The 21779-nt window shown below is 45.0% G+C and overlaps 1 protein-coding gene across 5 annotated transcripts in view; it reads right to left on the bottom strand.

The window, feature by feature from the left end:
* Window positions 1-21779, bottom strand: part of LRRK1 (leucine rich repeat kinase 1) — a 76980-nt gene that overhangs the window by 10144 nt on the left and 45057 nt on the right. For all 5 annotated transcript variants that reach the window (XM_064669178.1, XM_064669177.1, XM_064669179.1 and 2 more), the window contains 16 exons: window positions 21491-21655; window positions 19332-19504; window positions 17265-17385; window positions 16853-17012; window positions 15970-16246; window positions 12817-12988; window positions 11275-11438; window positions 10068-10207; window positions 8339-8588; window positions 6757-6923; window positions 5477-5674; window positions 4536-4813; window positions 4159-4353; window positions 3256-3407; window positions 1547-1664; window positions 99-215 (listed from right to left, as the gene is read on the bottom strand). In XM_064669178.1, the coding sequence (XP_064525248.1) occupies window positions 99-215; window positions 1547-1664; window positions 3256-3407; window positions 4159-4353; window positions 4536-4813; window positions 5477-5674; window positions 6757-6923; window positions 8339-8588; window positions 10068-10207; window positions 11275-11438; window positions 12817-12988; window positions 15970-16246; window positions 16853-17012; window positions 17265-17385; window positions 19332-19504; window positions 21491-21655 (2847 nt within the window). The remainder of the gene's footprint in view (window positions 1-98; window positions 216-1546; window positions 1665-3255; window positions 3408-4158; window positions 4354-4535; window positions 4814-5476; window positions 5675-6756; window positions 6924-8338; window positions 8589-10067; window positions 10208-11274; window positions 11439-12816; window positions 12989-15969; window positions 16247-16852; window positions 17013-17264; window positions 17386-19331; window positions 19505-21490; window positions 21656-21779) is intronic.

The following is a 21779-nucleotide window of genomic DNA, read 5'->3' as shown; positions in this document are numbered from 1 at the left end:
TTGCAAAGTCCTTCAACACCAGCTCAGTCTGGCAGCTTGGCCCAGGAGCAGACAGCTGAGTCTCACTAATGCCCCTTTTCCTTTAGGTTGCTCCTTACCTTTTTGACAACAGGCATCACTAGGAAGCAGCTCACAGTAGCAGGAGTGTCTAAACCCTTCAGTGGAGTCTTTAAGGGACACATGCCCTGCAACGCATACACAGAAACCTTCTGGTCCTGTGAAAGAGCACAGAAAATTCTGTAAATACCAATCACCTTCCATGCTTTCCATATTTTGATACTTGAACGGGATCTAATCAGTTGCAAAACCAGTTTTTACTTGTATATTTTTGATACCCAAAATCTGGATATCTGTTTTCCCTGGAAAGTCTTTGTTTGCCCTGTGGGTAGAAAGCAGGTGCTGCCCTCCCAAGAATGAGCTGTGGGCAATATACCCATTATCCAAAAGTCACTAAAAATCACCACTATAGGGGTTTTATCACCACACCTAAAAGCAGTATTTGACAACCCTGACTACAAAAATCCCAAACAACAATTGAAGCATGTTGTGTGTTATTTTGCATTAATACATCAGTTCAGGGAAAGCTGGTATTACATTTTATGTGGAATTACATCTGCTCCACAACTCATAAATCTACTAGACTAACCAAGAGCACCCAGTTTAGAGAACAGCAACATATTCCATTTTGATCCAAAAGGTGGAAATACAATACTTTAAGATTTTTGAATTTTAATTTTTCTATATTTACTGTTCTGAAAAAACAACAATATTTGAAATTTATCTCTATTTAAGAAGAGAAAAACTCAAAATAATTGATTTTTCTACATGGTAAAAAAAAGATCTCTATTCTCACTCAGTTACAGCATCCATGCCAGGATGGAGTGAATTAACCAACACAAATTATTTATTCAGTAAGTGTGTCCTTTTTTTCCCCACTCTGAAACACTGAATTTCAGGTATGTTTCATTTTTTTTGGCTGTTTTTCATCTGTTTTGTGTCAAATGACCATGTCAGAATTGGCTGACACTTAACACAGCCCTTTTTGATGGGTGGATGGGGGCTCTGGGGTATAAACCAGCCCTGCTCTCTCACTCTTATCTTTTTAGCTGCAATTTTCCACGGTGAACACAAAACTTGGGTACCATTTCCCACCAACTTCGAAATCCCTCAGGCCTCTTTCAGAACCCCACCCTTAAATGCATGGTTTCTGTCACGGCTTCCCTTTATCGCTCGCAGATAAGGACATTTTCCAGATGAACCCTTGGGTACAGATTGCTCCAACCCCGAGAGTTTTCCCTCGGAAAGCCGAGGTTCCCACGATTGCTTTGAGCACCAGGAGGCAGGATTTGGTTCCAGGTATCAGCTACGTGACAGGGAGAAACAATAAACCTGGAGACAGCAGATGCAAAGTCATGCTGCTCATCTGAGAAGCCCATTGTCTCACCCACTCTTGGCTTTACTAATTTAATAGGCTCTCTCTCTTCGTTTGTGTCTCTCCTAACGAGGCCCCTCTCGAGGGGGGCACTGAGGCCCAGGCAATGCTCACCTCTGTGGCTGCCCAGAGGGCATTCTGAAATTTTAGTTGGCAGCATAGCTTCATTCCTGGGCAGCTCATCCTCTGCACTTCCATGACTCCTTTCTCCAGATTCACCACTGTGTAGTTTCTGAAAAAGGAGCAAATAACGATTTCCTGTAGCCAACATTCAGCCTGCACAGACTACAGGACAGTACATGGCACTTGTGGCCAAGCCATAACACAACTGTCCAGATGTGGGTGATGCTGCAAGGACCTACACCCCTCCAAATGGACCTTGTAAAGGAAGAGAAATGCAGATGTGCCACAGCTCTTCCTCAGGGGGCAGATGTGCAATTGCTTCTGTGAAGATTTACACTCAGCTCTCTGATTTTGCATGGAAAGGATCAGGGCAGTGTACATGGTCTGTTACTATAATTCAGCTGTGAGACAAACAGCTCCAGCTCAACAGCAGTAATTAATAGCTGGGAAGTCTCAGCCCATCTTGCCCATTAGGTTCTCAAGAGAATATCTGCTCCATTTCCAAGTTCACTGCCTCGCTATTATCTGGCTTCATTATTAATCCAGCACATAAACAGAAGAGCATGATTCTTCCCAATAAGAGCCAAGATCTGTAACCTGATCAAATAATTTATAAATCTGACTAATTAATATTTTTTGGTAACAAAAAGGATTTTATTCGTTTGGGGAAATTTTTTGAGTTTGAGTATTTGAACAAATAACTGGATATTCATGACCACATCTGTGAGCCCCAGATGTTTTACCAACTGTGGCACAAGCAATTACACATCCTGAAATCTGTCACAAATAAGTAATTTGCTATTCAGCAGTCTCCTAAGTGGATTGTCCAGTCAGGAAGCTGATTCACTGAGATATATCGCTGTGAATATTTGGACATCATCCACGTATTCAAAATACATCTGTGAGTGCCATGTGTTCCACCAGTTTAGCAGGAAGAGTTACACTATCTGCACTGAATGACTGACCAGGCACCACAAATAGCAAAGCAAATAATTCATGAACAAATCACGTACCCTTCCCATTAGCTTAATGGTTTCAAATAATGAACACATTATTATAAAATTCAGATCAGTTTGTGAATGTTTCCAAATAAGACTGGGGCTATAAAAATCAGTAGCATCCATAAAAACGAACCTAACTAGCCACGGGTCACATGTGGCTGAGCAAAATGCCATCATCTCAGTCACAATTTAATAACATTTTAAGCACATGCCTTCAGTAGGAATACATTTTACTGGCAGTGCACACTTGGATGCACACACAGCTCCAGGCATGTGGTTAACTCCCGATGATTGCAATAGGATTTAAGCATGTGCTTAATTGCTTTGCAGAAGAGAGATGGAACTGCAGCCTCAATTAGGAAAGGTTTAGTGTTAAATGGCCTCATTAGGAAAGGCAGAACACGTCTGTTCTCATGTGCAAATGCTTCATCCTGTGTGTGTGAATCATTACATTGCCCTAATCTTCTCCTCATATTAACTGAAGCAGAGTTAAGCTCATTAAATATCCTTTATAAAGAAACCACTGTTCCCAATTAAAAGAGTTTGGGAAAACAGTGTTCACCGTACCCTTGGCATTCACCCAAATTCACTTTCACCTTCTTTACCTCCCTCCCAGAGGCAGAAGTGAAGACGCTGAAGGATTTTTTACTTAAACAGGAAAAAGAAAAAAAAGGAAATTACCAATATGAGCCACCTCACCTGGTGTCTTCCTTCCCATCCCAGAACACCACAGTGTACTCCTGTCCTTGGGAGCAGAAGAAGGAAGCCTGCTTCCCACAGGGCAGCAGGTACATGAATGTTGCAAAGGTAGGATCTTTCATCTGTCCTACCACAGAAATGGCCAATGGACGCTGAGGGGAAAGGAAAAGAGAAAGACATATGTCAAACAAAATGAAATAGAAGAACCATAATAAACAGGAGGTTCAACACGGCCAAGTGCGAAATCCTGCACCTGGATCAAGGTGATCCTAAGCACAAGTACAGGGAACTGGATGGCCTTTAAGGTTCCTTCCAACCCAAACAATTCTCTGATTATTTATTAAAGCTTGGTCTGTCATTCTCTTACACATTTTGATTATTAATTTCTTCAAGTTTATGGATTTTGGGAGCTGTCATGACAGGGTGTAGCTGTTTTGAGAGACAAGCCCACCTTTGTCTGAAGGACAGCAGCTCTGAAACACCCAGCTGCAATTAGCGAAAAATGCAATGTAGCATAATCCTTTTCTCATACTTTCAACCTTTTTCTTCCTCATACCTCCTTTTATAATCTCAGGGTTTTTGAAGTCTCTGTAGTTACACTCACAGCATGATGCTGGAGCTGTTTCTAGAAATTATGAGTAACGTCTTGCCCTGGTGAGATCAACAGCCTAACTGCCATTGACATCAAGGGACCTTCCAGTCACCACAGAAGTGTAAGGCCACAGATCTGTCAGCATTTCATTCAGAAAACTCCCATTTAAGTCAACAGAAGTTCTGGGCCAGATCAGCAGAAGGGGTAAACAGGCAATCAAGGTGTTCTGCTGTACCAAGAGCAAGCTCAGCCCTCCTGCCTGAAGAGGGCAGCCAGATCAGAAAACACGAGTCAGGAGGGTTGTCTTGTACCTTTTCTGGCTTAGTGTCCCAACACTCCATCATGAGTGCCTGCATCCTGTAGAGCTGCACCTCCTCTGGCTGCCCCAGAACAGGACGGATCCCTTTGGACAGCTTCTTTGCAATCTGGAGCTGGTGGTGTCCCAGCACAGGCCGCTGGCCAGACAGCAGCTCGTACAGGACCATCCCATAGGAGAACATATCGACCTAGAGCCGGAAACAGAGAGGAAAATCAGGCAAAGCTCCCTTGGTGGGTGGAGAGGAGAGCAAGGAAGGCCAGAGCGGGAAAGCAGTGCTGCCCACCATCATGGACAAGGGAATGTAGCCCCAGGCATGACACCAGCCACCCACCACTGCCACGGGGCTGCCCCACAGATACCCCCAGTCACCTTCTCATCGTAGACAATGCGAGGCCTGATCTCAGGGGCCTGGTACCCTGGTGTGCCCTCCACGCCCAGCGCGCCCTCGTGGAACGACTGCCGGGAGATCCCGTAGTCGGAGAGTTTGATGTTGATGTGCTCCTTGACATCCAGGGACCACACCAGAATGTTGTCTGACTTCAGGTCGCAGAAGATGATGTTCTTCTTGTGCAGGTAGGCCAGGCCTGTCACAATCTGATACGCTATTTTGTGTGTCAGCATGTGTCCCAGCGGCACAAAGGAAGACCCTGGCACAAAGGAACAGTCTGTCTTCAGCTCTTGTAATTGCCATAACTGCCTTTTCCTCCCCCTTTCTCTTTCTCTTTTTAACTCCAGAGCAATAACTGACAACCTTTTAAAACATCACTCAATGCCACCATTTAAAATGACACTGGTTTTGTTACTATATGTGTCTGACAGTTCTACTAGATTCTTTTTTTTAAACTCTTTCACTTCTAGGCTCCTAAATCTTCTGGTGAAAATTAATGTTTGACTGAAAGTTGACACAAAGCCAAGGTGCCAAGAGGGTCAGATGGCCTCAACTTATCTTGGAATTAGCATCGTTCATTTGACAGCAACAGAAATAAAGATACTTATGAGATAATTTAGAGTGCCAGACACCCATCTGCAGGGGGAGGAACACAGTACCATCCATGCAGCGCTGAAGTAAGATGCACTTCATATTAATTTGCAGAGAAATTGAAAATCCAGGTCTCCAAAGTAGTTTTGAAAATCATGAGCAGCAATTTTTACTAGGTTCCCAAAAGCACAGCTTAAGAACAATTCCACCCCTCCCACTTCCCCTAGTCTGGGAAAAAATCCCCTCCAGCAAATCAAGCAGTAATTTAAATATTGCTGACCATTTGTCACTTGGAGAGTGATCTCTCTCAGTGGGGAGACCCTGGCTTTACCTTTGGAGTTCTCAGACAGCACAGTGGTGAGGCTGCCCAGGGGGGCCAGCTCGAGGGCGAAGCAGAGCGGGTGGATGCTGATGCCAATGAGGGACACGATGCAGGGGTGCTGCAGGGAGTGGAGCATGCTGGCCTCCTGGCGGAACTCCGAGAAGTTCTTCATGGCATCCATGGCTCTCAGGTGCTTCAGCATGGTATCTAGCAAGACACAACCCCCTTCTCACTGCCCAGCTCAGGACCTAAGTCACAAACTCTTTGGAAGGTGCCAATCACCAAGCAAGGGCTGCAGGAGGAAGGCAGCTGGTGGGATGATACCAACAGCAAGGCTTTAAGTTGAATCCTTGTGTTGATGCATGAGCCACTAACAGACACTGACTATAAGCAGGATATATATGGTACCTCAGGAAGCAAAACCTCCCTTGGTCCTTTAACACCAGGCTCTGGTGTGTCTGGCACACGCTGATCTCATATATCACCTGATGACTTTGGAAAACTCATGCTGTGCTTCTCCAAGCAGGGACTCTGTGTGGATGTCACACTACAGACCCTTTGCTGGAAGGGGTCTTTCTCTACTGTTTCCTGGCTTTCCTGCCAGATGAGAGACCCATCACAATAATGGTCCTTCTGCCATGGGACACCACAGGCTGCTCAGGAAGGTTGGGTCTTCCCAAAGGTTATTTGTCACTGGGACAGCAGCTGGCCTCCTCCACAGCTCAGGAGTTCATCACATCCTCCCCTGACAAAAATGAAGAATATAAGCCACTTTCCCCTTTCCTTTGTCCATGGACTGAGGCTCTGCTGGGATCCTGGACTTGACATTAGAGCCCATCCCTGCCTGGAGGAGTTGTCAGGCTCAGAAGAATTCCCAGTTTGCTTTCTGCAGCTGCTGGCACAGATGGGACAAAAGACTAATTCAAAGGTGGAGACTCACAAGTCCTTAGTGCAAACCCATGCAAATCCACACTTCTCATGGTCAGATAGGTTGGGAGCATGAGACGAAATCCTACCTCCCACCCAGTCCAGGGTTCTGCCTTGGCACCCTACAAATCCACCCACTGATCTGCAGGAGAGAAGCTCCTGTGTCAGTGACCTTCAAGGCTACAAGTGTTCATGCAGAACTCTAAGCTGCATCCTCCTCCTCCATTGAAACACACCAGTTTTGCTATTTATTTCAAAGCTGTATTTAAACAGGTGCTGCCAGCACTCTGGAGAGCAATGGCTCTTTGGCCTTAGCTTGGGATCACAGAGATGATTCCCAACACCAATTCTGTACACTGTACCTGCAGCTGAAGTGGGAGAACCCTTGCATTTTTTAATCTGAAATCTCTTCACAGCCACTGGCTTTCCTTGGTATCGTGCCCGATATATAACAGTTCCACTTCCACCCTGGCCAAGAACGTTGTTTTCATTTTCACTGCATTCCAGTTTGCTATTTTCCAGGAACAGTCTGCCAAGGAGAAATTGGGGTTTTTTAATTAAAGTTTCAAAGACAGTGTAAATTCATGTTTTTAATGTGATTTCCATTTTCACAAATGCTTGATAGATTCTTGTCTTATCTACCAAGAGGACTGGATCACCTCACCTATCTTGGTCATCTCAGTGTACTCTATGCTGGCTCGTGTTGTACAATGGATTTCTCCCAGAAAAACTTGGGCAAATAAGCAAAAAAGGCTTTTTACTAACTTATCCCACAAGAATCAAACAGATCTGGAAAGCACATAAGCTTCTTTTCCAACCAGATGACACAAATACTGATACTTGTACCATTTATCTGTATTAACGATTTTTTTTGCTTCATTTACCTCCCATTCCTCTTCTCTCCACTGAGGCAGGACAGGATGTTTATGAACAGCCCCACACTCTGAAACCTGATTATTCAAATCAGCTTAGTGTTCCCAGGCTGTAATTCATCATTTCCCCACTCTCCCAGAGACTACTTTTACAGCTGTTCACACTTCAAACATCTCCACTCGCCTCGCACCCGTCAAATAAATCTATAGGAGATAGCAGTGTGAGGAGGGCTGTCTGACAAGCTGATGGGGTGTCTGCCCAGAAAAATGACCCCAAGAAAGCAACAGAGGCCAATGGGAGCACAGAAAGCTCTGACAGCAGCCAACAGGGCAGTTTGGTCTAGAGGTTCTGCATCGGGCACTGAAAGTTCTCAGAGAGTGTGAACCAAAAGAGACCCTGGTCTCCTGTCCTGCCTGCTGTCAGATCTCTTGTTCTACACACTAAGTAATAAGGGGTATAAGACCAAACCCATCTGGGAATGCAGTTAAGCAGCTTAAAGATTTGGCAGTGCTGCTCTGGGTAGGGAAGAGCTGTTTCAGCTGTTTAGGACTGCCACACATCCAACACATCAGCAGCCCTCAGCCGAGCAGGAGCCTCGACTCAGTGTGAATTCTCTTGTGGCGCCTATAAATTCACTCACCTACGGCCCCTTGAAAAAGTCAGGCAATTTCAGGGCCAACCTTGTGATGCAGCAGCACTTCCTTTTGGTTTTGCCACATTAAAATCTCCTTTGTGGGATCCCAGAAAGACTCCAGCTTCAGAAAGCTCTGGCCAGAGAACTGGGCAATGCAGGACAGCTGTGGCTTGAAAAAGGGACTTTCACATTGCACCACAGTGATCTCAAAGGACCCCCGATGTGATGACTCGGTCAGCACACAGCTATTGTCTAGGCAAGTGCACTGAACACCAGGAGTGCAGTTTAGGATGAATTGCCAGAGCAGGGATTGAGAGCAGATGGATTTGTTTCTTGTGGTCAGTTATGTTCCTCTAGCAGAGATAACTTAGGAAAAGAGTCCAACTGAATTACATCGGTGCACTGAAATTTAATCAAAGGCCCTCAAAAAACATTACCTGGCAGGAAAATCAGTCATGAAAAGCTCTGGGACCAGTTCTTGGAGAGAAACGGGGATGTCAGGGTGGTTGGGACATGTGATGTAGTCCAGTTCAATGGCAGTCAGGACACAGTCCTCCATGTTAAAGTACTGGGCATCCTCCATCCTCTCACCACATTCGTTCTCCTCCGCCTTGGCAGCTGCACAGATGTGGCAGGGCACATACTGCTCCATCAGCAATGTGCCATCACTCTCCATGGCTGTGAGGGCTTCAGAGCAAGCAAGCAAACAAACAGAAAACAACATCATTCACCCGAATCTGAGGAGGAACAATAGCTCCAAGTGCATCTGAATGTCTGCAGGCACTACCTGGATCCGCTGGCTGAAAACGGTCACGCTCATGAAAGCAGCAGTGCATTGACTGGAATAGAAAATAGTTTTTTCCAAAGTATGCAGAGATAGCAGGGACAGCACTGGGGAGACAGGACTGGGGACACAACCTCACACCTCCCCTGCTTTGGGCACAGGTAATGCATGGGCTGGCGAGGAAAATATATTCAGGATCAGCAAAAATTAGAAGTATGTGAATAAAGCACTGGAGAGACCCTCCTGGGTGCTGGGTGTATCTGTCTTCCCAGACTGCAAGCTGCCAGATGGCTTCCGGTAGGGAGCAGGCATGGGAATGGGAACAGGAACGGGAATGGGAATGAGAGCAGACTGGGAGGCACAGCACGCTGAGCTCAGATTGAGCACTGCAGGTGCAGGTTCAGGGTAAACACTCTCCTGCAGCAGCCAGGTTGAGAACACAGTTATTGTGGGCTCCCTCATGGGCAACATGAGAGAAATGTGGATTGTACCAAGATTAAGCCTTTGGGAGGTTCACACCTTTCCTGTAAGTACAGAGGGATTTTGTGGTGACAGGCTCTGTTAAATGCCCACAATTAGTCAGGGTGAACACAGACTGCAACCTTTGAAGTCATGACTCTTCTCAAGCTTCAGTGATTAATGTTAGCATTATTTTAATCCAAAGGCAAATAAAATGTTCTTTTATCTTCAAAACACGTAGAACGTGAATACGTGAGAGTGCACCACTGTTTCCTCCAGAGAGCCTCCAATTAAGAGACTTTGGCAGTGTTTTCTAGACCAGTGTGGGATGACAAAGAACACTTCAGATTTTGTTTTGGTTTTAAACTAAGTGATTTGGGGTTGCAAACAGCCTGCTGGGTAACAGCAGGATCTGTGCTGAGCACAGAAAAAACAGCTGCAGGAGTCAAGGAAGTCACCTTGGCACAGAGTCCTTGGTACCACATTCACTCTTGCCTCTCACATCACAATTTTATAACTTGTAGGATGTTAGAAATGGTGGGCAAATTCTGATCCCAGCTGATGCCAGAATGAGGTCTATCTATTAAGAGACAATGCCAAGATGCTTGGGCCAGATTCTGCCCCTGCTTCAAGCACTGGAAGAGTCTCTTGAACTCCTACGGGTCCTGTTTGAACTGCAGTGTTTCACCTGTGCTGCAGTGACTGGCAGACTGAAAGACACAATGTCTAGACCAAAGGGTGTTGCCAACTAACTTCAATCTGTCTGCAGGTTTATCAGTTTTTATCAAATATTACTGGGTTGAGACTGTCAGAGCCTGAAGGGTCTTCAGTTAAAACACAATACTGTGCACTAGAAGAGCTCTGTTAAGGAACCTTCTGTACAAAAGACGTAACACTGCACAGAAAATCAGTGATTCTCTTACCAGGAAACCACTGGTCTATCAAAGAGTTCACGTGGTCCGTGATGAACGCCATGGCTGAAAAGTCTCTCACTTCTGACTGGGAAATTATTTTAATTCCACCACTTTTTTTCTTTTTCCAGTTCACATCCGAAGACTCAACACTGTAAGAAAGCCAAAAGACAGACCTGTGAAGCCTTTGTGAAGTATCAGTGTCAACAAGTTTTCCTTCTGTCAGGAAAACTGAGTTCCATAATAACATGTAGTTCATAAGCCATCAAAACAAAAAGCAGTTTAGCTTTTGAGGGTGATTTTCAATTCAGTCTGTTCTGCAAATGACTTTCAGAACAGAATTCCTGCACAGAAATGCCAGTTACTCACAGAGGGTAAATGCTATAGAAGGTCAGACCTAGAGAAAACTCTGGCCTAAGTGAGCTGAGTATGATGGAGAGTTTTGACAGATGCCCCATACAGCATGATGGAAGGCTGGGAGTTTTAAAATCAGTAATGAAATTCCAGTGGAATAATAATATGAATAAGAAAGATTCCAAAAACCATTAGGAAAAGTTTATTGACATAATTTTTGCGCAATTCCTATGAAACTGTAACCCCTGAAGTATTTTGAGAAATAATAGTATGACCACTACCGTGGTCCAGAATTTGGGATTCCAGCCTGTGATTTGCAGTATCTGGGTCCAAGCCTCTACTGAGCTTTGAAACTCAGTAAAGTCTCTGTCTCCTTCTGATCTCCAGCCATGCAACAGCACCAGTGGTCCCCCCCTATCCTGGCAGGGACTGAAAGAGCAAATGCAACCACAGTCCCCTGTTGCACAGAAGCAGCTCCATTGACCTGGATTACTGACACATGGTGGTGAAGTTTTAGGATTTAGTGGAAAACTCACTGAGATAAGGAAATCTTTGCATGTGAAAATGCATGATTTTACACTGGCAGAGTCCTGCTCTGAATATCGCTTTCTGTTCTCAGGCCTCCTTAAATTGGTGGCTGCAATAACAGATAAGGTTGATATATTCAGAACTGGCAAACAATCAGTTATAGATCATTTTTGTCACCAGTTGTTACCAGATGAGTTATGTCCATTAAAGAGCCTCCTCTTCTCCTGATGAGTGAGCACACAGCATGAGTCAGGCCCATTCATCTCCATTGAGCTGATGTGTTTCATACACTCTATTAGTGCCCTGTCACACATGCTGCATTAGGAACACAAATTACCTAAGATAGCCTCCATCAAAGGTAACGAACAGACCTTCCTGCCAGTAAACAGTGTGAGTCCTTTTGACTCGGAATGTGCTGCAGCGGTTCCTTTGGGTGCCTGTGAAGCTGTAGATGGTCACCTTTTTGTTTCTTGTCTTGGTGTTCTTCTTGTTTTCAAAAAGCTGAAACAGGCAGAAAACGAAGAAATCGTTAAATTGCTGAGATTTCTCTCAAGGATGTTTTAATCAAGCAATAAGGTGGCTTCTTTTTTTGGCTTTCACAGGTGCTATCGTAGCTTTTCCACTAAAAGTGACTTGTGCTCATAAAAATTTTTGCAATGGAATGGAAATACATGTAGTAAAATTGGTTTTGCAGCAATGGAAATGTTTTTCGTGCCACTCAAAAAAAGAACACTTTCATATCAGTGAACAAAGTTAATTTTGTGACTGTGACATTTGTCATATTTATTGTGCATTTGCAGAAACCCAAAGAACTAAATGTTCTAGTGAGTGATAAAGTCTGCCTTCAATGCAGAGAGTTAACTTTTCCACCTGTTTCAGTGGGAGGAAGATGGCTCTTCTCCAAGACACTTCAAACCAGCACTTAGAGCAAAATGTATTTCTGTTTTAAAACCAGAAAGTTAATCTGCAGAACTCCCCTGTGCTCATTGCTCCAACATTTATTTGACTGCAGACGAGTCTGATGCCTGGGAACCTTTCCATTCCCTTCACGAGGACTGGATGAAGTTCCTAGGAAAGGTGCTCTAGGATTATGTAGTGCCCATGAGGATGCAAGCAAAGGGGTTGCCAAGACAGCCCGTTAAAAGAGGTAAAGTTATTACATGGTTTGAGAAGCCTGGAACACAGAGGACCTTCCAAAAACAGGTATCATGTTTTCCATGTTCTGTAAATCACTGACAGACCACAGGTTAATGGAGAGCTGTTAAGAAGATACCAGAGCAGTACTATAAATATTTTGCAGGTATTTATTACAGCTTCAGACAGAAGCTGCTGCAAACATATGTCTGCAACAACATCAAAATCCACTCAGCTCTCAGAACCTTCAAACACTACTTTAATGACATTCATAACACTTGCACTAACAGGGTGCCTCATTAAGGCAACAGTCCTGTAATTTTGTTCCCATTTCAACCATAGACATTCAGATAGCTGACTTTGGTGGAGCTATTCCAGATCTCCTCTGGCAAACACTGCGAGCAGAGTCTGGCCTAGTGGGATGGTCATGGACAGGAGCCGCAGGCAGAACTACAATTGCTTGTAATTGGAAGATGCTGGAGGTACTGAGACCTTCCCAGGGATCATGTTATAAAGAGGCTGTGGAGAACTCAGGCTTTCTTCCCCAGTGCCAATTGTTGTTCTCAATGACACCTACTGTAAAAACAGAATCAGATTCTGATTGCAGAGTCTCATCTCTCCCTATTTACTCAAATAATGCTATTGAAGTCTGTGACTAAAGCGAGCTGGATATGAAGAGACATCCCACTTACACTGAACAACTTCAGCTGTCTGTCTTTGCTTGAAGAGAGACACAGTAACCTACCTGGAGGTCCATCTCTGCCAGGCTGATTAACATCCGGGCTATGAATCTCTGCCAAAAGCCAACGGGGACAAAACTCATCTTGAAGACCCTTTGGACTGTGTTTGTGGTCTGGTGGCAGAGCCCATGGATATCTAATGCTGGCTTGGTAGGAAGCAGATGAGGGAGGAGGTAGCTGAAACACATCAAGTTCAACAGCTCAGATTTTAGCTACAGCTTGTAACAGTGAGTACATTGTTACCGGATAATAAGGCGATTCAGTCTCCAAAGAGATTTTTAATGGCATGGCCCACTGCATATAAAAAAGCTTTTAGACTTAAGCACTGCAGCAATACATGAAGAAATTAATTTACACTATGGAAGCAAGCAGAGGCAAAACAGACATTACATAATCCAGCCAGGGCTTTTGGACAGGGCTAAAATTGATGTAGTGAGCATTTGTGTACTCACAAATTAATGCATTAAAATACAAGAGGCATTAGAATAGCTGTGATGCTGGGACTCTTTTCTCTGGTACTACTGTGTCCTGGTAACAAGCAGGGGATTACAGCTGTGGAGCAGAAGACAAATGCAAAAAACAACCTACAGCAGCTCAGGTTCAACAAGCCCAGAAGGTGGGGAGAGGAGGTGCCCTGGGAGGTGGCAGCGATGCAGTTCCAGCCTGCAGGGACTGGGCTGCTCTGGCTGTGCCCCCAGCCCCAGAACAAGAGCACCTCATGGGTCAGCACAGCAGAGTTTCTTGCTGTTCCACACTGCAGCTGACAGATCCCTGCCACATCCCTGACAAACTCCCAAAGCAAGAGTTCACTTTGCCAGGCTGATGGCAGCAGAGAAATCCCTTGTCTTGCTCAGATTCCTCCTGCAACCAGATTATCAGGTACTTTGCCCAAGTGTGGGGGAGACTCAGTGTTATCTGCGCCTGACCAGTCATCAGGAACAGAGTTATGCTGGTGTAGGGCACCACAAAAAATTATTTTCAGATCTCCCAGTAAGCCCAGAATATTCATTTGTCCTGCTCTTTAGTATTTTGGAAGCTAAAACCCCTTGGAACACCAGAACTGTTTCAAAAGTGATGAGCTTTTGGCTTTCAATACCTGCCAGTTAATCTCTTGACAGTGATTCTCTTCAGTACCAAATACATCCCAGGATGCCTGTGCAATCTAAAATGTTATTTGCTTACAGGCAGACACACTGCTGTTTTACCAGTGCTGAGCCTGAGAAAATGTGTTGGCATCTGGGGCTCCTCATTGACGGGCACAATGACAGCAATGAGGCACATGGCCAAGGGACCTGACCAAAGTAACAGTGGCAGAGACCAGACACACAGCTAGAACCAAGGCTAGGTCAGAATCCAAGGCTTTAAGCCTCTCACGTTTTCTCTCTAGCAGCTGCAGTATTCTGTAAAACCTGAAATATCAGCTCAGAAAAAGCAGCCATCATTAGACAACAGCTCTCTCCATATGTCACAGTCCATAACATCTGATGACATCTTACACCATCGAATAATCCGTTCCATGAAACATCTCTGGAATGTAAAACTATTAAAAAATTCACTTATAAATTACAATAAGAATGTTCACTTTTAACCCTAATTTAACAAGAGGAACACAACTTAATTACGTGCACCTTAAGCACAAAAGTGGAGTGCAACAAACTAAAACTTCTTGCTCTATGAAAGTAGTGGATGTATCATAAGTCAGCCAATAAATTTTCCTCAGCACATCCAAGAAAGGGTCTAGGAGTATAGGAAGGGCCAGTGAGGCCCTTCTGGACCACAACTATATAGTGGATTATAACACAGATGGTGATTCGACGCTCTTGAGCAACAGCCAATGCAAATTTTGAAAATATGTGAAACATGCCCCCATCCACCCTTTCAGAACAGAAACTGGCAGCTGCTTTCTCTACTGACTGCACAGAAACCCTATCTGGCAATCTAGACAATAATTGCAGCAGCACAGTAACAAATAACTGCTCTGTGTCTGGCTAGTACATTAAATTAATCCAACCTGCTACAGCTACAGTTCGTCAGTGGGAAGAATATTCTGCTAATGTGGCTTGGATCGCTCAAAAAAACATTGGGCAGGCCATGAAAAAGCAGTTTCCTTGTTCCCGAGGCACAGACAATGTAATTGCCTTGGAGAAAAATGGCAGATAGTGACAAGGAGTCCAAAAGGCATTTTGGACTGAGCAGAAACATTGCTGCTTTATCTGTGTTAAGCCTGAGAAAATTTGTTGGCATCCGGGACTGGATAAGTGACAGGCATAATGACAGCACAGAGAATGCTGCACTTGTGCTGGCATTCAGAGCTCCCGAGGGGCTCAGGGCGATGCAGCCGCGCTGTCCTGGAAGGGCAAGGAAGTGAAATGCAAATGCCACATCAAAAGTGCAATACAACTCTGGTTCCACCGTCAACCCAACAACAGGCTGTCGCCAAGCAGATGGGAGAGAGAAAAATCGCAGGGAACTCTGCCCAGAGGAAAAGAGATCGGGGGGCAGAGGGGAGGAGGACTGATTAACATTTAAAGAGAATGAGGTTTCTTAGACTATTTCTAGGAAAACTATTGATCAACACCTATTGAGGATAAAAACTGAGTAAATCATGCTGCTACTGAAGCTATGCTTTCCTGATTTCACTAGAAATAAAAATACTACTACTTTCAGGGCTGACGTAATAATTGATTACCCAAAGTTTTCTGTCACGCTCTGAATGGAAGAACCTTTCACTGGAAGCAGATGACTCCAGCCCATCTATATTTCAGGCCTGGCAGCCACGGCCTCACATCCTCCCTCGGCTGCAGCTGTGTCGGCTGAGCGCTCACAGCTTCCACCTGCTCATCGCCACATCCCCGGCGGTGTCACTGCCCCTCCGGGCTGGTAGCTGAGCCTGTCACCAGCCTCAATGCACCCAGGGGACAAAGACCTGCTCTGTAAAGCTTTCACAGTAGCTGGTTTGGACCAAAGGATGCTCAAGCCAGGAAATACAGCCCAAATGGATGGGCACCTTCCATTACCCTCTCTAACGCTCTCAAATACTTTCTCATTGCAAGATCCTTGTCCAGACAACCACTTAGAGTGGCAAAGCCTGTTAATACCCACTGATTAAATGGACATTTTTCTCCAGTCTGACTAAGTCTCTCTAATTATCAACTTACCTGTTATTGGCCACAGGCAGTGCAATTTCAAACTTGGCCAAGAACTGGAAGTACTGCTCTTCGGTCTGCTCAGTGAAGCCCGTCCCGACCAGCAGCATCCTGAGATCCTCTGCTCTGATGACTCCATTCTTAGCTACAGACTTGGAGCTCTTAATGTTGAAAATCCTCTGTAGGCACTCCGAGAGCCAGACAGGGTCAAGGAAGTAGAGGTTCCTCAGGCCGTGGCTCGTGTCTGGGAAGTGCAGTAGTGTACCTGTTTCTATGAGAAAATTAATTGCTGCAAAAAATAAAGAGTTGGAGATTAGCAATAGACCAGCATGAGGAAACCACAGTGCAGAAGAATGAGATTATGAGGCAGTTTGTGCAGTTTTATGCATTCCAGATATATCCAGCACGTAGCCAAGTCAAGAGAGTAACATTTATCTGAGGAGTGCTGCTATCTGACACTCCACTTGTAAACCCCTCATCTCACTGCTTCACAGGCAGTATTTCTGTCCCCACGATACCTCCCCTTTACCCTCCTCCTGCCATCCTCACAGGGAAGGGCTCTCCCTGCCTCCTGTGGAGCAAGGCCTCCGTAAAGATCACAAGACTGGGCCCCTACAGAGAAGTCAGCCTTGAAACTATGGCAACCCTCATTCTTCACAGAGCAGAAACGAGACAAAGCTTGTTTTAAAAAAATAAATAATAAAATCAGCAGACTCAGACCATCCTAGAAACTTCCCAGTCCCCTCTCCAAAGTCCCATTACTAATTTGCTGTCTTGCCAATTTCTAAAGTGACCTCTACAGTGGTGTAGAGCACTTTATATTTACTACTTGGGGAATATTTCAGTTGGACACACATATTAATTTCCAAGAAATTATTGGTCTGATCTGACCTACCAGTCTGCAAGTCTTCGTAGTCTTTGATGTCATTTCCAGGTGTTTGCTCAATCATCAGTTCTATTTGCCTATCTGTTAGATACTGTACATCATCATTCTGACTCCTCCTGTGCTGTTCTGCAAGGACAGCTTCTTGAAGACTAAGGTAACTTCTTGGTATCTGCAAGCCACACAAGAAAAACAGCAGGATCAGTATCAGACAGCCATCACTGCTGGGGATGAACTGGCTGCCATCTCCCCTTCACAGGGATCTCACAGGGCTGTCTTTTCCCAAAGCCAGATTGCCATCTTTATACTTCACATGCCTCCTGCATCAACAATAACTAACTCCTAAAGTTCACCTCCCAGTCCAACACTAAGCCTCCCAAAAGGCCCACTTTGGTAAGTATCAAAAAGAAATCCCAGTTCTCACCAATCTCCCTGCAAGTTTCTGTGAGCAAATTGAGCTGCCAACGTCCTTCATGTTGCAAGTGACATGAAAAATCAGCTGCCGGAGTCCCTCGAGGCCTTCCAGAGTTTTACACGAGAGCTCACTGCAAAAGTCATGCAAGGGCGAAGATTATCAAACCTTATCAGCACATGGGCTTCCTTTCCAGGCTCACTTTCTCTTATCAGTGGCTTTAAATTTCCTGTGTCAGCTGAATGGGAGGAAGGCTGTCAGTGAGCATTTTTAGCTCAAGTGGCCTGGAAAAGATATATTAGGCCACATCTGTATTAGGACAACCTCTGCTCTGTGTGCTGCATTCACTGTGCACTGCTGTTCTGTTCCCTGTGCTCAAGGATCTCTGGGGACGTCCCTGGCAGCCTGACCAAAGTCATCCCCCTCTGTCCCTTCAGTGCCACACACATCCTGGAATGGATTGCAGGGAGGAGGAGAACGCTGTGCCCCAGCAGTCTCTGGAGACAAGTCCAGTTCTCCCTGCCTCAGATCAAAGAGGCACAGTGATGACTACCAGACACCTTTCCCCACCCTCATTCCGGCCCTCGCTCAGCTGGATCCTGTAATCTGGGAATTGATGCTTAGATCCTAAAAGCTGGCCTTCATTATCTCTTTAACAGCTAAAAACATGCTCTCTCCAGCTCCTACTAGTTTTGGTCTTTTTATGGACTGGATAAGAACAGTTCTTTTTCACTTTTCCCAACAAAGAGTCTTTCTAACTGATCCTACATGTGTTCCCATGGCAGACAGAAAATCCTTTTCTAAAGCAGAGTGTTCTATCTCAAACCTCAGTCCTCAGTGGCACTGGTAAGAGTGTTCTCACTGGGATGCTGGAGGATCTTGACCACTGATAAAAAGCACTCTGGGTCACCCACACTCCTCACACTCCTCTGGCCACATAGAGCTGCTCAGAGGAGCCCCTGAAGGTGGACAATGGGGTCCACCCAGATGGGGCATGGGAGGGAGGAGGGATGAAATCAGGCAAAACTCCAACTGGGAAAAATGCAAGGGGAAAGGAAGGTGAAGAGGAATGTGCAGGATGAGTGGCAAGGGTGTAAGAAAGTCCCCTTGAGGTAGAATGACTGAGATCATGTTAGGATGCTCTGTGGTGATCGGAAAAGAGGCTTGAGGTAACCCAAACACAAAGCTTCCTCCTCCTCATTGTGAGTCTTTGATCCTCATCCGGGGTCCCTGGTACTCCTCCTAAGGGAAGAGCCAGCTGGGGTGCCTGACACAGCGCTTGGATCTGCAGAGCAGTGTGTGGGAGGTGGCTGATGACTTTGCCAGGCAGCAGATGGGAAGTGCTGGGGACATTGCAGTGCCCTTCCTCACTTGCCAGCTGCCACCTGCTCCTGCCCCAGGCAGTGGTGATTTTACCCTGTGTGGTGCCAGCCTGCTGCATCTACGTTCACCCCTTGGCTGACAGACCTGCTCCTCTCCCCAAGGGCATTCTCTGTCAGCCAAAGGGAGGGAGAGGAGTCAGACTGCATGGCCTGACTGACACCCACCTTCCAGGCAGCACCAGCCCTCCATTATCACACTGGAGTACTCAGCTGGCACAAGTTTGGGCCGAGCTCAGGGGGCTGACCCACTCCTGGTCCAGCCAACGCTGCCACGTGAGCCGTGTTGTCACATCAGGTAACACCCACACAGCCTCCCCTTAGCAAACCCTGCGGCTCCCATCCTGTAACAGTCACGCTCTCACTCTTTGCAGCATTAATTAGTCAATCTGCACCTTCTCTCCTTGTGACTAATAAACTGTATCACCATTTAATGGTGACAAACCTGAGTGAAGCAGGAGCAGTAAACAGGCTGGTCAAGGTCATGACTTTGGAGCTTGCAGCTCTCAGATCGCCTTATCCGACCCTTGAGCAACACTGACCTTCTCTCTCATTATGCTACATTATCTCAGTCAAAAATAGATGAAATGCAATGCTGACGAGTCCTTAAATCGGTCCCGTTGCCAAGGAGATCGAGTATTTCAAAATTGTTTAAAGTGACATAATAGTGACTGATCTTCATAAAGGCACAAGTACTCACTGCAGGTGCTTGAAGGTGATATCTGGGAAGCCAGTTGCTCTGGATCCAGAGGGAGACCGACACAGAGCCAAGACATATGCCCTCAGAGTTGCTATCCTCTCAACACGGAATTTTGTTTCAATTAAATCAAGGTGTGTTCCTACTACGAGCACCACTGAATTTGGAGCTTTGGCCTGTAAGAGAAAACATTGTCAGTGATCTCATCCAGATTACGTCGTGGTAAATGCAGTGAGGACATGTGAAAAGTATAATATTTAAGAGGAGGGAGTCACACACATTAATAAAAGTTTATATATATATAAAATAGAGGCAACCTGTCGTGGCAGCCTGACAACAGCAACAAGCGATCTGGGTATTACAGAAGTTCTGCAGAACACAACTTAATCATCTGCTGCTACTGCAGAGCAGGAAACTGTCAGCTTGGGTTTATTACATCAGGGTTTAACATAAAGGGAGTTGCCCTGTGGTATTAAGTTGCTGCAAGTCAGCTCAGTGATGGGAACCATGTTTGCCCAGACAAAGTTAACCCACTCTGTAGCCAGAAGATCTAACTGTGACTTCCTGTAAAAGGCTCCTTCTGCTCTGGAATGGAGACCTGGGGAAGTTACACAAACTTTTTCACTGGAGGCATATGGAAAGGTGAGATAAACTGCTAGAAAAGTCTAAATCTACTGAATACTGAATCAGAGCAAAGGAATGGATGAGATGATCTCGTGGTTTCTTCCAACCCTTCCATGACTGTATTACAACAATGGAATGTATCCAGATCTCAGGGAACACGCTGCCAAATACAACGGCATTGCACAGGCTCAAGCAGGGATCAGACTCCCCATCCAAATGACTTTAACCACAGACAAATATTCAGATGCAGCAACATATGTTTATTTGCAGTCAGTCCATTTCTCTCTTACAATTCTTGCTGAAATCTCCCAACCAAAATGACACCAAAGTCAATAGGAGTGGTGCCTGCACCAAGCCAGACCAAAGGGCCCACTTGGCTCAATATGCTGCCTGGAGGTTAATGAGGAGTACAGGCATAGGGTCACATGCAGAGGTTTGCCCTGCTGTGTTCTCCCACTATCCAACAGCCCACAGCTCACTGACTTCCTCAGCATGAGACAGTATCTCTGAATTAATAGCACTTGATGGATTTTTCTTCCACCAGTCTGTTTTTCCAGCTTCTGACACCCACAGCACATTGTAGTTCCAGTAAATTCCACAGGTTCTGTTGTGTTTAGGATACTTCCCATTGTTTGTTTCAGTTACCATCTCATTATTTCACTTAATCTCTCCCAATTCTATTGTAAAAGACCATGAACAAAGGCTCCCTTGTGGTTTTCTCCTTACACCACTAAGTCTACACATAGCCCTCCTCATTTTTCCATACTTTTACCTACCATGTTCATTTTTCTCTGTATTTTTTTCTGATGCTACTATGTGCTTGTTGGGATGTATTAAGGACATAGGCACATCACATATTTTTGAAATATCATAATTTTACTTTCAGATTTGTTACATAGTTTGGGTTATTGATAGCTGCCAACCATTAAGACAATATTTTTGTAATGACAAGATGTTTCTTTTCTGAGAGGCGTCAGCTTAGAGCCCATTTTTATGTATGCAATGTTAAGACAATTACCAAATAATAAACATTTACAGAAAATTATGTACATGTTATTATAAAAATCATCAATGTCAATGAATTCACTGCAGCTCTGAGTCTCAGCTGAGACCTGTCTGGGAAATACTCTCTGGCTTACCTGAATCTAAAGTGTTAAAAATATAACCTCAAGACTAATGTGTGTCTAACCCACACAAGAAAGAAAATGCTTCAAACCCCCCTCAGAGCACAGTGTGGTCAAACACTAATTCCAAAATAAGTATGTTCAGCCTTACTTAGCAAGGGTTTATAAATCAGCTTTTGTTTCGTTCTCTGCTGTGTGTGAGGGAGAACAAAGCAAATGATAAATTTAAACCATTGAATATAGTGATACGCCTACAGCATAATGGCAAATGAATTCCAAAAGCTGTGCAAAATTCATAGCCTGGGGACTTTTTAAAAGCAGACCAAAAAAGAATCCGTAATATCACATATCTGCATGCTGAGCTCCTACTACTTGATAAATAGATACCGCCAGAGCCCACCAGTGACTTCTTACCTCAATGTTCAGCAACCAGAACTGTAAGTTTGCCACAGCTTCTTCCCCCAGTGCCAAGTTCCAGACCACTATGTACAATGCTTTGTCTGTGAAGAAACACTGATTGACTGTAGACATGCTTGCTGGGCCTCCGATATCCCAGACATTGAACTCCACTGAATCAACCTACTTAGACAAAGAGAAGTGTTCAAATCCAACGGTGGCAGTAAATCACTGGGAGATAATAGCTGAAGTATAAACCTACGCCTGCATAATGTATGACACAAGAAGGGGTTCAATGTCCTAATTG

Source organism: Pseudopipra pipra, chromosome 12 (assembly GCF_036250125.1).
Source record: "Pseudopipra pipra isolate bDixPip1 chromosome 12, bDixPip1.hap1, whole genome shotgun sequence".
NCBI lineage: Eukaryota > Metazoa > Chordata > Aves > Passeriformes > Pipridae > Pseudopipra > Pseudopipra pipra.
Note: the sequence above shows the minus strand (reverse complement) of the source record. Positions and strands in the feature narration are given on the sequence as shown.